At 31.9% G+C, this 16,109-nt stretch overlaps 2 protein-coding genes across 7 annotated transcripts in view; one reads left to right on the top strand and one right to left on the bottom strand.

Moving 5' to 3' along the window:
* Positions 1-16,109, top strand: part of LOC124425912 (furin-like protease 1) — a 179,599-nt gene that overhangs the window by 132,563 nt on the left and 30,927 nt on the right. For all 6 annotated transcript variants that reach the window (XM_046966972.1, XM_046966970.1, XM_046966971.1 and 3 more), the window contains one exon: positions 15,183-15,404. In XM_046966972.1, the coding sequence (XP_046822928.1) occupies positions 15,183-15,404 (222 nt within the window). The remainder of the gene's footprint in view (positions 1-15,182; positions 15,405-16,109) is intronic.
* On the bottom strand, positions 7,415-12,298 carry LOC124425915 (dynein intermediate chain 3, ciliary-like). The gene is made up of 6 exons (XM_046966978.1): positions 11,034-12,298; positions 10,602-10,779; positions 9,830-10,261; positions 8,942-9,224; positions 8,247-8,510; positions 7,415-7,985 (listed from the first exon to the last, which is right to left on the bottom strand). The coding sequence occupies exons 1-6, from the start codon at positions 11,125-11,127 to the stop codon at positions 7,563-7,565; spliced, it is 1,674 nt and encodes a 557-aa protein (XP_046822934.1). The 5' UTR covers positions 11,128-12,298; the 3' UTR covers positions 7,415-7,562.

Consider the following 16,109-nt stretch of genomic DNA (forward strand, 5'->3'; position numbering starts at 1 on the left):
TCTTTAATTGACCGCAAATTTAAACGGTTCAAGGTGATATTTCAACAAATTGCATGCTCATTTAGGAAGAATTTTATAATACAATACTCGCCAGCAATTAAGAATTTCATTTCCGCAAAATGAACGTAACAGCGTGGATGCTTCGCTTGAGAAAATTAAAGGGAAATTAAAGATAGATAACTATCCAGATCTCGTTTTCTATTCAGAGATAAAAAAAAAAGAGAGTGAGAGAGAGCATAACTTCCATTAATTTTTCTCGTATATATATTTCTTTCCTTCTCTTCTTTCTATATTGCTTTTTTCTTCGTTCATTTCTGTCACAAACTAACGAGTCTTAGCTTTTTCTTCTTTATAAGAATTGAAAACATTTCTGGGAGATAAATGTTTTATTATGAATTTTTTCTTTTAATATGATTTTTCTTTTTTTCTTTCTTTTTTATAAATATCGCTTTAACCAACGAAGATAAATAATATTTAAAATGTTACAGGAAACGTACAAAGGAAATTATATTGAAACAATCGAATAAAATTTCTGAAATACTATTTGCAAATTCTCCTTGAACGAATTACAGTGATAAAGAAAGAAGTAAGACGACTGGATGTAAGTCGCAATCAAGATATCTCAGTTCTTTGGCCGAGTTCAATTCATCAGGAACCGCTGATGTAATCATTCCGCCTTAACGAGTCGATCGTTCCTGGTTATCGAGTCGCCTCGAATGCGCTCACCTCGTTTCCTTCATCTGATGCACGGAAATGCACCTTTTTCGACATGCTATATGTATCGACAATATCGATTCATGGAACATATGTATTTACATGATCATATGTATTTGCATACATTGAAAAAAGTAAGTTGTAGTGGCAAAACGTCGTGGTATTTGTTCTTTTTTGTTATATATATATATATATATATATATATATATATATATATATATATATCTTATTCGTCATATTATACCATTGTAGATAAAATTATGTTCCTACATATATATCTGCGAATATCGCGAATGACATCTCCCTCGTCCGTTCATCTTTCAAATATCTGCACTCGCGTTACATATAAATCCAAACATGTCAGATTTTGAGCGACTTATGCATTGTAAATCATTCATATTTCTTTTCCACTTTTGTCAAGTTCATGTTAAAAATTTTTTTAAAATAATAATGGAATAAGAAAGATATTAGATTTATTTTTAACAATATTAAGTAACCTTCGTTGTGGATTCAATCAAAGTGGATTCTTCTTGATATAAATGTCATTGATAATCTATAAAACATTTCTAATAGTTAAATGATTTCATTTTTTTTCTTTATATATATATATATATATATATATATATATATATATATATATATATACTTTTTTCTTTTAGTTTTGAAAGGAAATAGGTCGTCATCCATTCGTTCAACCAACAGAATTTCTCTACTTTTCTCTTTTCCAAAGCACTCAACGCAAACGCGAGCCCGAGGCTTGTTTCACGAACTTTTCTGTCGCGTTTCCGAACGAAAATTCTTAGGTGCGAAACAATTAAGCGACAACTATTTCCTGAGGCTCTCTCGTATGAAGCGTTCGTGTTACGCAGGAGAGACAAAACGAGAATCTAAGAGAGAGAGAGAGAGAGAGAGAGAGAGAGAGAGAGAGAGAGAGAGAGAGAAAGAGCAGTATTTTCGACCGAAATATCACGATAGGAAAACCCAGCATGGTTGTCGTGTTGGAAAAGAGTTACAGTAACAGTAATGGAAAGAGAAGAAGAGAGTGAACAAAAGAGAATGAGAGAGAGAGAGAGAGAAAGTAAATTAAAAATTTTAAATTAATAGATCCCCGACGATTGATCAACATTTTAAATAATGAGAGAGAGAGAGAGAGAGAGAGAGAGAGAGAGAGAGAGAGAGAGAGAGAGATTTAAAATTTATATAACATTGAGCGCATTGAGTAATTCATTATTATTATCTTGTTAATTTACATAATAACGTTTTATCGTTCTCTAAGTTTTTCATTTTAGCAATAAAAAGATAAACGTAAAGAAAAAAAACAAAAAAAGGAACGTTTATCACACTTTACTTTGTCTGTGAAAATAGAAAAAATGGATTTCGTTTCGATTGAAATTTAAAATAAGAACACGATAACCAAATTTTTATGTCGCAATAATCTTACGATCTTATCAATAAAAATCAATTATTTCAAGGAAATTGAACTCGATTCTACGTATAGAATAATAAGGCACATAAATGAAAGTACAAACGATTGTGTAAGTGTACAGTTTTCGAAAGACTTGCTTGCACATTTTGCACATTTTTGAGCACCAAGTACTACCCCGGTAGTTCTTCTTTTTAACATCACATTCACCACGCTGTCGAAAGGTGTTTACCGTGTGGAAGCATACTCTCTGTTTACCGGTCCATTGTGCACAGTACGACATTGCATTCCCCACTTTGACCGCTTTTTTCTCCTTTTCTCTTCTCTCTCTCTCTCTCTCTCTCTCTCTCTCTCTCTCTCTCTCTCTCTCTCTCTCTCTCTCTCTCCGAGTCGTATGCGCGCGCGCACCGGTGATCTCTGATTTTCACGAAAAGCCTGACGAATCGTTGCTCTCATCAGCTAATGCACGTAGAAAGACTTTGCCGAGTTTGTTCTTTCTTTATTTCTCTCGCTCTTACTACCTTTCTCTTCTCTCTTTTTCTTTACTCTTCTCGTTTCCTCTACGTTTACTGCAGTAACAAAAAAGAAAACAAAAAGAAAGAAAGAAAGAAAAGAAACACACGGATTGTTTTTACAAATCGTTATGTTTTCCAACACCTTTGAAACATCAATTTTATGTTTTACTCGACAACCAACATCGTATTTTTTACATGATTATTTACTATCTAGACCAGTAATGATTTCGTGATTTACTCAACAATAATAACAAGAATTACGTCGACAAAAATATGTATATCGTAAAAATATTATCGTTGCAAACGTTTTTATTAATCTTTCTCCATAATCTTGGTTTTTCCTTTTTTGCCTTTACGTACGTTACGTAAGTATATAAGTACATTGACGTTTCATTTTCTCTGTTATAATAATCATAATTCGTAATTTTAAAACTTGAAAGTTGTCAACAGTTCACTCAATTGTGAAGGATTGTTCCTCCGAATAGAGTGCGGATTTAGATATGTACATTTATCCGTGGGAAAAGTTTCGAAGAAGAAGAGAATTCATGTTTCCTCTTTGAAAGTTCCGCTTGTTGAACGAAATCTACATTCTCGTAATAATGACGACATTCTACATTGGATACAGTCTTTACCGAACTCCTAAGTTCACCTACGTTCATTATACGTATAAACTTTGTAATTGTTCGTGTTATCATTCTTTCTATTATATTTTTCACTGTTATTGCCATTCTTTGTTATTTTTTAAGCTGACAATTTCGTTCTAATAACTAAAAATGTATAATGTGCAATAAATTTTTTAAATACTTTTTTATTTACTATTGGTAGTAAAAAGTTAAAAAAAAAAAAGAGAAAAAAAATTCATTGAATATCTTGGAAATAATAATAAATATTTGAGTATTTAATCACGACGAGTCATTTTATTGACATTAACGTATTTATTTCAAATGAAAATTACAGAAAATTTGGCTTCTATCTTTTAGTTCTCTTTCATGAGCAACGTTCAAAAGACAAGGACGTAAAGAGTATAAAAGTAATGCACTCTCTCGGAATCGGTTTTCACCGGTGAGAAGTACCAGCATCGATTTTCTCCATTTCTATTCACCCCTCTCCCTCTCTCTCTCTTTTTCTTTCTTCTCTCTTTCTCTTTCTCTCTCTTTCTCTTTTTCTTTCTTCTCTATCTATCTTTCTCTTCTTTCTCGGTATTCCACGAACTTTTCACTTTTCAGAGAATTTCTGCTTTCACCTAAACTTCGAATTCTTCGTAGTTTTCGGTGGTTATAAGGGTATACGTACCACCCTTAGCTTTCTGCAGTTTATCTCGCTCGAGTCTTGAATCGTCCAATTGACATTTCAAACGATTACAAAGTTCTTCGTGTGACGTTCTCTGCCGAAAATGCAATGAAGAACGCGCGATCTGTAATTGAACTTGCTCCTTTTATTCATTCTACTTCTTATTGCTTTTCTTAAAAATTCAAGAAAGTATAAATGATTATCTTGTTCTTATTCCATTGGAATAAGACACTTGGATACTATTATTTAAATAGTTTTGGAAATACTTTTGATCAATATCTATCGATACTAAATATAAATAAAATATCATACACGATTTTTGAATAAAACATTCTTATAGAAATTTATATTTCTCTTAAAAAAAAAGAGTTTCGATATAATATTATAATAATAATAATAATAATAATAATAATAATAATAATAATAATAATAATAATAATAATAATAATAATAATAATAATGTAACGTATTATATAATACTGTTACTTAATATAATATGAGGATATCCTTGGATATAATTCCCCGTTCTCATTTCTTTTAATTTCCTCAGTTATCGATTGAGAGATCGGCTCTTCCAATCGAATTTCTGATTTAGTTTCTAGTGATTCTACTGATTTCAGGTCGTAGATATCCACTTCCTCTTCTACAAGCTCATCTTTTTTTGTCTCTTTCTCTTTGTCGTCATCTATCTCATTTTTCATTCTTCTCATAGGTGGTGGCATACTCCGAGACCTGTAGAAAGGACTTTTTCTAATGGCTAAATTATCCCGCCATGCTTCGAGGTATTTTGTGGCATCTTTGACATTTTCCATAAGGACATTGGGTGGTGCATCCTTGTCCAATAAAATTCTTCTCTTTTCCAGTGCCGTATGTTCTGGTATACTTTTGTTTAGCTCCGATATTTTCTTTTGCCAGAGTTGCCAGTCTATAAGTGACGTCTTTCGTTCGTACGAGAACCTCTTCGTGAAAGGTGTCAATTCCTTTTTGCTCAACTCTTTTTCTTCCTTGACTTTACTTTCTTTTTCTGCCTTAACGATGTCTGAAAAGAGTACGATTACATCATTAAATATTCTCTCTCTGTTTCTCTCTCTCCCTCTCCCTCTCTCTCTCTCTCTCTCTCTCTCTCTCTTATTCTCTCTCTTCCTTTCTATAAATTTTCCTTACCGTCCTTTTAAGAATAAATTTTTTTATTATGGTAATTGTAAAAATATGTAAACTTGGATTAAATCATTTACTTCACTATGAAAACTAATCCAATGTTGTGATTTATCTTCAAAATGAAGAATTGTGTTGTTCTTCGAATAAATAAAATGGAATTACTTTCTTATCTTTGGTTTACGTCTATGAATAAAACAAACTATGTTGTTAATTAATCAATTTTGAATAAATTTTTAATCAACTGTTTAGCATTTTATGTGCAATTAATAGTGATGATGATAGTAGTTGTAATAATAATAATAATAAAAATAATAATAATAGTAATCATCATCATCATTATAACACTGAACTGTATTAAGCTATTACCAAGTGGTGTCAATTACAACTACTAAATTGATTTATATCTGGAACTGACGTCCATTAATGCTAGATCTACCTTCGGATATTGCAAGTTATAAATAGATTCAATCGATCATATTAATATTCATTTACTTAGTATTAATTTAGATTGTAAAATACTTCTGAATACTTGTAGTGGGAATGTTTACATACGTGCATATATGCAATATGCAATTCGAATATAGTAGAACATGGTTTGCTCTCATTTCCCATTTTCGTGATTTCTGTACAACTTATGTTTACGATGAATGTTCTCTAACTACCATATAGCTACTCCTAGTATTAGAACTTCTCTGCAGTTATAATATTACTTGTACAACTAAAGTTTAGGCGCATGCATATATATTGTTCTTATTTACATGTACGTAATTCTTTTACATATTAAAAATTTTATTAAATTATTATAACGTAAGCTACGAGAATCAAAATAATATTTTATCACATTTTTGACGATCGTTTGCCACAGATACAGAGAAATATTAATTTAAATTGAAACGTCTGGATGATTTTATTAAACGATAGAGTTAAAAATATTCATGACTATGAATGATTCAACCAATCGTAACCACATTCCATACGTTCATTTAATATTTATAAAGAAAAGCAACGAAATCGGTTTTGGTGAAAAAAGTCGAAGCAAAGGTGTGCGCACGCGCACCAACATCCAATCCTCCGACACCGCAAGCTTTATACTAACCGCAGTTACTATGGTGTTCTTAATTAAACTTTGATCGTAGAAAACCCTATCGACCGAGAGAGTCCATCGCTTGTAAAAGTCGTCGATAATGTTGAAGATAGTGCTTAAGGGAAAGTGCAAGATAATGTTTCGCGCTTACTCGTCGGATGGTTCGTTAAATCGCTTTACGTTTTAATTATATTATAGGAAACGAAGAAAATGTATTAAAATGAAAATTGCATATGTTGAATAAACTGACGTATATTTAAATGGAAATATTTTAAATGCATAGAAAATATAAGGTCTAAAGAAAAAAAATAAGAAAAGAAAAGAAAAAGAAAGAAAAGAAAATAATTATTATATATAATTATTATTAAATTTAAAAAATCACATAAACGTCATTAATTATTATTAACTGAATTGCTATTAAAACTGAATTATAATTATTTAAATTTCAATCAATCGAATGAAACTGAACTTTTAAGTTGCAATATATCATCTAAGTTCTATATACATGTATATATATATATATATATATATATCTGTTCGTTCGTGCGAATAGCATAGTCTACTATCATCGAATCGGCTGCGCATTCGAGCGCTATCATCGACTTGGCTGTCTTGAGTGGCATAACTGCGTAGCGAGAACTCGATTATAGGTCAGCGGTTTGTCGCTTTTATTAACTCTGACTAACGTTCACGCCCCAAATCTCACTGTTCGGCATTATCCTCCTTGGCAATTCAATTACCTCATTAGCCTGAATTAATGGCGCTTACTAACGAAAATAGGTCAGAAGTGTTGAATATTTTGCTTTGTAAATATTCTTTTTCACGCGAATCTACGCTCGAAATTGTAACATTTACAAATAATAATCTGTTTTTTTTTTTTTTTCGTTGAAGAGAGGAGAAGCAGGATAAAAACGAATTTACAAAAATATCAATTTCTTTCATTACACATTGTTATTCCTATCACAATTTATAAAATAAAGTCGATAAATTAGTCCGAACAATCGCAATTATTGTGCAAGAGCTAGTATCGTTCTTTCATCAAAATTATATCTATAGAATCTATAGAATTCGCTGTTTAATCTCTATCGATCGAATTCCATAATTAGATCGATCGAAGATAACAAATTAGCGGGATTAGTCATATTAGCTAGAAATGTGGACTGGTTCTACAATTTCTCATCCAATACACGTTTTCAATAATCTTTATGATATATGTGTATATACTTATCTAATGGAGCATCATTATTAATTATATATAAAATACAAATATTGTATCGAATATTTTTTTAAATGTCGTTCGATATATTCGTTGAGATATTTAACTGTTTTGAAAATAATCAAACATTTCGAAGGGAATCTCGATTATTTCCGATTATAGTTATAACAATGCAATAACAACGACGAATTCGATTAGAGTTATATTATTATTTGCGTTACCTGCACAACAGACTTCCGGTTCACAAATATCCATGGCACAAATCTTCAGTGGTATCTCACTAAGAGCTCGCTTCTTTCTACCTTTTCTTTTAACTAATTCCTCAGATACGACACTTTCCACCTCGAGCTTCGTGCCAATTTTCTCGGATGGAACGGAGACTTCGACCTTAATCGATGATTTTCGTGGCGTCTTCAAATCTAAACTTGTTTGCTTCGGTTTTTTCTTCGATGTTTCTTCCAACAATTTAACCGGTTCCTGGTTCTTAATTACTTTTGCTTCGTGTTCCGTCTGTTCGGCCTTCAGATAAATGTTGTATATTCTTTCTATCTCTCTACTATCTTCCGATTCATAAGCTTCCTTCTCCTGAAATAACGGAATACATACGAGAATCAAAATTTTAATTGATATATGAAAGTTTCATATATCGAAGATAACTTTCTCATCATTCATTATTTCTTTTCATTTGTATTTCATTTTAATGTAATATGAAACTTTGAAAATGGAATGAATTGGATCGTGTAATTTCAATTCGTTGTTACGTGAACTCTCCTTAAGGTGAAATAAAGTTTTCGAAAAAAGCTTAGTAAAAGTTAAATGGGACGCTGAATCAGGTTGTTCAAATACCGCTTTCAATTTAAGAAAATATTGTTTCTCCGCTTCAATTATTTCTTCATCATCGGCAAACGGACTGCCTCCATGATGAATCATTTTTTTTGCTTTCGATTTTCTGACATCTTTCGACTTCGTCCTTTCTTTGCCTTTATACTTAGATTTTAAAGGTCTACCTTCCACCGAAGATATTTGTGAAGATATATGAGTAAACAGCATTGCCATCTCTTTTTTTCGAGCTTCCACTCCTTTTTCGTATTGACTACATCTATCTAGATACTATGAACAGAAAAAAGGCAAGGATAATTTAAATGTCAGATATTGTATGCAAAAGTTTCAGAATCAGTAAATTTCGTTCCTTTAGAAGATATTCAAAAATTTAAAAATGTTCTATATAATATATACACGACATGCAAACATCGTTACGTTGGTTAGGATTTCCTTTGACTGTTGAGTGAAGTTAGTTTTTATCTAATTTTCTTTTTCCTTATATTTGAGCTGAATTGAACTCAGGACTTTGAAAAAGTCGTTTGAAGTTGCCGTTCGCAACAACAAAAATCAAATGAAAAGAATATTTCGATTGAATTACTGATTCAATTAATAAATCTAAGATACTTACAGCGTTCATTTTTTAAGAAATAACAAACAATTAAGTAACATTAAGAATTTCTTTAGAGATATATGAAAATGAGAAACAAGTAAAAACTTACCGAAAGGAAGAAATATTTATCATTGGGAAATGTGGTAGTAAATAAGCCTCCGCATATGACGAAATAAACATTGCCATTGGTGGAACCGATGGCCAAAATTTTACCATCGTTATGAGGTTTGATAGTTGTTAAAGATTTTTCACAGATTTGAATTTTATAGCACGTTGTATTTATTCCTTGAAAAAGATCATATGCATCCAACGTACCTTCCGTATTTATCGTAAAGAATAGAGACAATCTGGATCTGCTCCAACATCCTCCCGTTAGACAGCCTAATTTTTTCCTATAAAGAAACAATCAATATGTCCATTTGCAAATAAGAAATGCGATCTTTAAATTATCGTTGAAGTACTCTCGAAAGTACTCTCGAAAAATAAACCTAGCAAAAGTCTTGAAAATGTTTAAGGACCTTTCAAAACTAATAAATAATCATTCTATAAGTCTGTTTAATTACTCTCAGCAAAATGAACGTGCTAAACTTTTAAACTGTTTTTACAAAGGAAAGTTTAAATGTACGATGGAAAGATGTATAAACTAAAGTGCGAGTAACTGTGTACTTATATATATATATATATATAAGAAACCATTTATTAATCTGACAATATCAATTTTTAAAACTATGTTAATTAAATATGTTTTACTTCTTTTGACAAGTACAATAAGACTTTAAACTTTCAGAACACTCAATATAATTTAAAAAAAAAAAAAAAAAAGAGAAAAGAAAAAAAATTAAGTAATAAAATGATTGGCTCCGATCGATTATTTCAAAGTCGTCGTTAATAATAACCGTCGTCAATTATCGAAAGCATTACGAAGCAAATGAAAAATTCTATTTGAAAAAAGCTCTCCTCCGAAGAAAAATAAATTCTATTTGAAAAGGATCATTACCTTCCTGTCTGGACCAGGCAATGGTCTCTAGTCTCCTCTGTCCAAACCTTGGCGTGATTGTTACCGACAGTCAAAAAGTTCTTCAAACTACTAGGATTCCGATCGATGGTCAATACCGATCCAAGATGACAATAGAATCTCGTATAGAGTTTCTCGGTATTTGACATAGCTCTCCTATTGACGCTCACGATGGTCCCGTTCTCAAGTCCAGCGAAAAATTTACTACCCATGGTAGATTCGTATTGAAGCACGGAGATAGGGATAGATTCATTTATGCTCTGTCTCTCGGGATATTCCAAATCCATCACTAGAACCTCCGTTGGTCTTCTCAACTTCCTGATATCCCACCACTTGATTGTGCCGCTGTTAGACGACGAAAAGAACTCGGTATTGGTCTTGGAATGGATCCAGTACGCCTGGCTTACTGGATTTCTTTGGTTGGATGAAACAAACAAAAAAATGGTGATTATATCTGCCTTCGAATTACTTTCAACTTACCTAAACGTCATTTAGAGGCAAAAATTTTTTTAATTGTGTTATAATATCCCTATTAAAATCCTAATAAGTTAATTATTTCTCATTCAAGATTCTTTTATCTTTGTGATAAAAAAATACTTCCTTTCTTTTTTTTTTCTTTCTTGCTTTTATCCCTCAACGAATCCCTTTTTTGACACATTCTTATCGAAACACTATGTATAATCCTCAATCGCGTAAGTGGCTCGAATATCAGGTGAACGAACATCTACTAAAATGAGATATAATCTCACCACACCTGTGACTGTTCAGAGGTTCCGATATTTGTACCGGCGAATCACCGGTTCTTGTGTCCCAGCTGCACACTTGACCGGACATCAAGCCACTTATCAGCAACGACGGGTCACGTTGATTAAACTCGATAGCCATAGACGCCGAAACTGACTTTAGGATCAGCGACGGTTTGTTCGGTATTTCTATAATGCCAGAGAGAGAATTAAATATCTGTTCTATGTATTATATATAGTTTTCGAATAAGTCAATATCGATATTGTTGCACTCGTCAAGATAATTATATTGCCATTCTCTCGTGTATAAAAATTATTTCTTTTTCTTTTTTTTTTCGTTCCTATCGTCTTTATTATAAATTAAACTATATATATAATCGAAGTTTAAAGATAAAGCATAAAAATTACTTTATGCATTGAAATTAAAAATGAAAATTATATACCAACGTTCCAAATGTAAGCATTTGAGCTCAAATTTGTCGGTAACTCGATTCGATCTTTGAAACAATATGCAACAGCAAATTGATGTGTGTCCATTGACCAACACAAATGATTAACAGGTCTCACGTTTAATTCTTGATCGGAATACACGCATTCGATCCTGAAAAAAAAATAGAAGTTTTCTAAAAGATTTAAATATTTCTCTCAATCCATTCTTATCTTGACAGTATCTGTATATCACAGGAAACGTATGATTTTCCAATAGTGACCATCATAAATCGTATGCAAAGGATGCCTTTACACAAACATTCTCGTCACCATCGTAGTAATCTCGTACTACGTATTGGCATTCTCGGATTTACTATCCTAGTATTTCCTCTCGTCGAATCGCAATTCGTACGGGTTTGTATTGCGTGTGCTTGTATGAGATAAAATGGCTTACTAAGTTTTATGGTGGTATCACCGCATAATTTGTCTTGTATAGAAGCAATAAGGGTAACGATATGTTCTAGATTATTTTTTCATAATGATTATTTCAACTTCTTTATAATGTTGATTAAATTTAGATCGGATCGTTATAAACATATAAACTTGAAAAATTAAACAAAAATAAAAAAATATATATACATATGTATAATTCAATTATTTGAAAATGATATCTTAGATTATACCTCATCTCAGGGGAAATCGTTAATTTCGTAGGTATCATGTCACTGAAGTAATTATCGTGAATATCGATAGCATTATTTTGCATTACCATATGTTCCATTGTCTAAGAAAATAATAAATTATAACGATGAATTTTTACAGTGGAAAAAGAAAACTATTTTGCTTACTTCCATAAGTGGATTCATAGACGCAGTCCAATTGTCACCTTTGACGACTCTTTGACGAAATCTACGAACTGCCTCTTCGTCTAATGGATTTATTTCCTTTGGCCAACTACCCTCTAAATGGCGTATTCCCGAATTTTTTATTTTTCCGGACGTAGTCTGAATCTGATCATACAAACGAATAAAATAGTACTAAAAATATGAGTATAGAAATATAATTCTTAAGATAAGTCTGATCTAACCTCGTGAAGTGCGTATTGTACTGATTCTTGAGTACTACCATGATTTATTTGTTGACTAATAAAGCTTTTGTGAAGACGCGGTTCTGGAAGAATATCTTCTTCGACAGTTGGCCCAATATCCTCGAAAAAACATTGCTTGCCAAATTGATTTCTTTTTTTAATGTAGACGTATTTAGAATCCATTATTCTCCAAGAGAACTTTTCGACGCACTTTAAAAAACAAAGTAGATATAAAAAGGAATCAAGGAAGATTAGAATGAAAGTAATGATAAAAATTCATCGATTATAAAAAAGAATCGGATGATATCGCGTTGTGTTTCGTAGAACTGTCGAAAGTTCTTCGAACAACTGCTATTCTCTATTCGATCCATATCTATATTCGGTTTGAATGCAAGTAAAACTTTTTTCTTTTTTTATTGTTGGAAGATTTGAAATAATGAAAGATCGCAAAAAACTGGATCGCAATTCATTCTGGCATTGCATCCTCGAAATTCTACGCATAAGTTTCGGCTCGCAATATCTATAGTGGGCGTAGTCCTTGTCGATATAGGATTACGATCCCTCGAATAGCATTAAATTTAGCAATCAATGCGCCTGCACAAGGCCACAAATCGCGTAAGCTACGATGGTGCACGGTTTCTACTAATGAATAGGAGTTGCCGTACAGTCCCTATTGGCATCATTCTAACCGATATTGATCGATCAAGGACAGATATCGAGAAGTACCATACGAAATTCGAAATTTCTCAACGAAAGCAATTAGCAGAAATTCTCATTATCATCATTCACCTATGAATCAAACAAAATTTATCGATCACGAATGAGCTTTTGATCGGCTATTGAGCAGACCCACTATGTTTGAAGCAATTCTATAAACGGCTGAAGATCTCTCTCTCTCTCTCTCTCTCTCTCTCTCTCTCTCTCTCTCTCTGTCTTTTTAATATCATTGCGTGTTTCGTTTCCTCGAACTAGTATTCAAAGATTCACTTTCGAGAGAAGCTTTTCAAAAGCTTAAATCTCAGCTATTCGCTAATTGGCCAAAAGCTTCTCTTTGGATATGATATATATATATAGGCTCGACGACGTGCCATTACTCATCGATCAATTAGCTGATATTCCAAGTAACACGATATCTCCGTGAATGCTGAAACTATGATATCAAGTTACCTGTCGCCTTGTCTCAACTCGATAATTTCTCGACGTATGTTACGCTGCTACGTATCCTAATTGTACAATATGATAATATTAGTAAATAAAGGAAAGAAATAAAGTCATTCTAGAAGAACGATTTTATCGAAGGAAACTCATTGAAAATATCTTTGACATTCATAGATAATACTCTTTGCCAATTGAAAGAGCGTTCGAAATTCTTAACTGACGTGATGCTTTAACTCTCGCTAAAAGCATCTATTAAGAAATAATGAAGCACCATTTTCCATCATACCGATCGCACGATAAAGCAATGTACCATTTGAATTTATTCGATGAGCTCGTAAGAACGCGTTAATACTTCACATAGGATATCCGTTGAAACGAACTTCGTGTAACGAGCTTGTAACGAAGAAACGAGTCTGGAATGAAAGCATTGCACATGATAATCATCCTAAGACTGCAGAAACAAGAAAAACAGGAGATTGTGAAAGGATAAAGCTTTAAGAGAGATAACGAGAGCGTTGAGAATAGTTAAGAGAGAAAAAGGAATATGGTCCTTCAAGAATATGACGGAAAATAAGTCGACGTTACAGTTGTCTCATCATTTTTAAAATTTTTTAAACGAGATTGTCTTTGATGTATCGATACAAACCATAAAATCAATCTTAAAATTGTATAAATCTTATATTCTGATATTTGCATTATACGCTGAGAAAAAAGACAAACTATTGAAAGGAATTTCAAGTATACTTATCTGTCTTGAACTTTGCTTCTTATGAAAGAACCGAGTAAGTCTAATTATAAAAGGCATTATCGGAGAAAAAGTATCATTTAGCTTCTCTCTCTTTCTTTTCTTTCCTTTTTTCCTTATTTTTTTTTTTTTTTGTTACTCTTATTACCCTTTGTCTGCAAATTAGAAGGAATGAGAACCGTTGTTAAAGGAAATTGATTTTAATTGATCTTCGACACGACGTTATAAAGGAAAAAATGAAACTGTAGAGAATCAATTAAAATAATATTTATAATGATCATGAAAGAGTCGACAAATTTTGCTGTATAAAACTTCATATGAATATCTCTGATATATATTTTTTCTTTTTTTTTTTTTTTTTTTTGTATAAAATATACTCTTGTCTTTAAATCAATGTTTCGTTGTTTGAGCTTAAGAATAAAGTAAGATAGAGTAGTATGGACGTAGAAAGAAAGAGACAGATAGAGAGACAGAGAGAGAAAGAGAGAGAGAGAAGAAAAAAGAAAAAGATGGTCTTGCATGAAAAAGTACGGGCTTCCACGCGACAAATGACAAGAAGTTCTCTCATTTATCACCATCTTTCTTCCTATATTTTCATCGGTTACGTTACATCGCTTATACGAAAGTGCATCAGAGTACATTGCTTTATGGATACATTTCCCCGTTCGTTGCATTCAAAATGATAAATCTCTTATGTTTACTAGAATCACGGCGAGAGCTTACCGCTTTCGAAACCTTCGACTAAAATGTGATTTAACATGTGTTAAAAAGTTTTCATTACATTGTTGAATGATAGATTCATCACTGTGATCGAATAACTTTTTATGTGATCGTTTCTCTAATTCGACCAAAAGTAACAGTTTGATAATAAAACTTTATGTACAAAATAATTGATAAAATTGATTGATTTTTTTATAGAAAAAGAATTAAAATTATTAAAAATGAAAAACGTTATTAAAATTCGAAACGTTAGTGAAACTCGAACTTCTATTTTCGTAACCAGAATGCTAACTGAAAAGAAAATTTGATAGAAATATTTTCTTTTTTTTTTATTATATAAAGGACTTGTGTTTGCTTATGTATGTGCGTGTGTATATATGTGTTTGGAGGAATGATAAATAAATAAATAAATCATTTTTATCGATGTTAATACCTTAAAACATTTGATTGCAGATATTCGATGGTTGGTATCATCTCGAGCATCGATCCGTGACGAAGAGATCGATCGATCCGCACATGGAAGTACATTCCAGACTGATAAGAGATTCAAGAGTTCGTCGAGCAGAACAACAACGAGCAAAGTCGCGAAGTAAACGGGATTTATTAATCAAACGCGGTCCGTCCAATGCAAAAGTTATTTTAAACGACGAGAGATGGCCTCAAATGTGGTACCTGGTATGTTCCTCTCATGTTATACCTAATTTTAATAATCTCGAAACGTCTGAACATTCATAGACTGTATTTCGTATCCATTTCTCTTAGTAGTTTATGAACATCTAATTCATAGTATCGTTCTGAATATTCGAGGAATTTCTAATATGACAGATGCCTGAATTCTAGGTAGATTCTTGTTTGCACCCTCCTCCCTATCTCGACCTACGAATGATTATCATTTATATGAATCGAACTTTCTTTTGATTAATTTATTAAATGAATTTTTATGCTTCACATTCATTTATGGGTATTCGTTTAACATAATATTTTTTTTATTTAATTTTATTAAATGTAGAAAAATAATAATCACATAATAAAAATAAATAATCAGTAACAAATATGAAAGTTTATAACTATTTACGAGTGAACGATTGATTTTCTTTCTTTCTATCTTTCTTTCTTTCTTTCTTTCTTTCTTTTCTTTTTTCTTTTTGTTATACTAACTTTTCTTTCGATTTGAACCCTCGGAACTGATCGTTACATATTTTTTATTTTGCTTTATTCGTATTACAAGAAGAAGGGGAAGCACGTGAGTGGATTAATGAGAAGCATTCTTTAAATCTTTACTGTTCGTATATCCGAACTAGTCTTTGGATTCGTGGAAAAATAAGCGAAATGGAGCATGGACGTGCTTTGAAAGACTAAACAATGTTACCGCGTTAACGC

The sequence above is a fragment of the Vespa crabro genome, chromosome 8 (genome assembly GCF_910589235.1).
Source record: "Vespa crabro chromosome 8, iyVesCrab1.2, whole genome shotgun sequence".
Classification (NCBI taxonomy): Eukaryota; Metazoa; Arthropoda; class Insecta; order Hymenoptera; family Vespidae; genus Vespa; species Vespa crabro.

Bases quoted from the DNA above. Each gene is read 5' to 3' on its own strand.
- LOC124425915 (XM_046966978.1), bottom strand. From the start codon at position 11,127: ATGGACACACATCAATTTGCTGTTGCATATTGTTTCAAAGATCGAATC. The intron at 8,511-8,941 runs GTAAGTTTTTAC...TTCTGTTCATAG, and splicing joins ATAAATATTTCTTCCTTTCG to TATCTAGATAGATGTAGTCA. The intron at 7,986-8,246 runs GTATTTGAACAA...CCGTTATTTCAG, and splicing joins ATTTTCTTAAATTGAAAGCG to GAGAAGGAAGCTTATGAATC.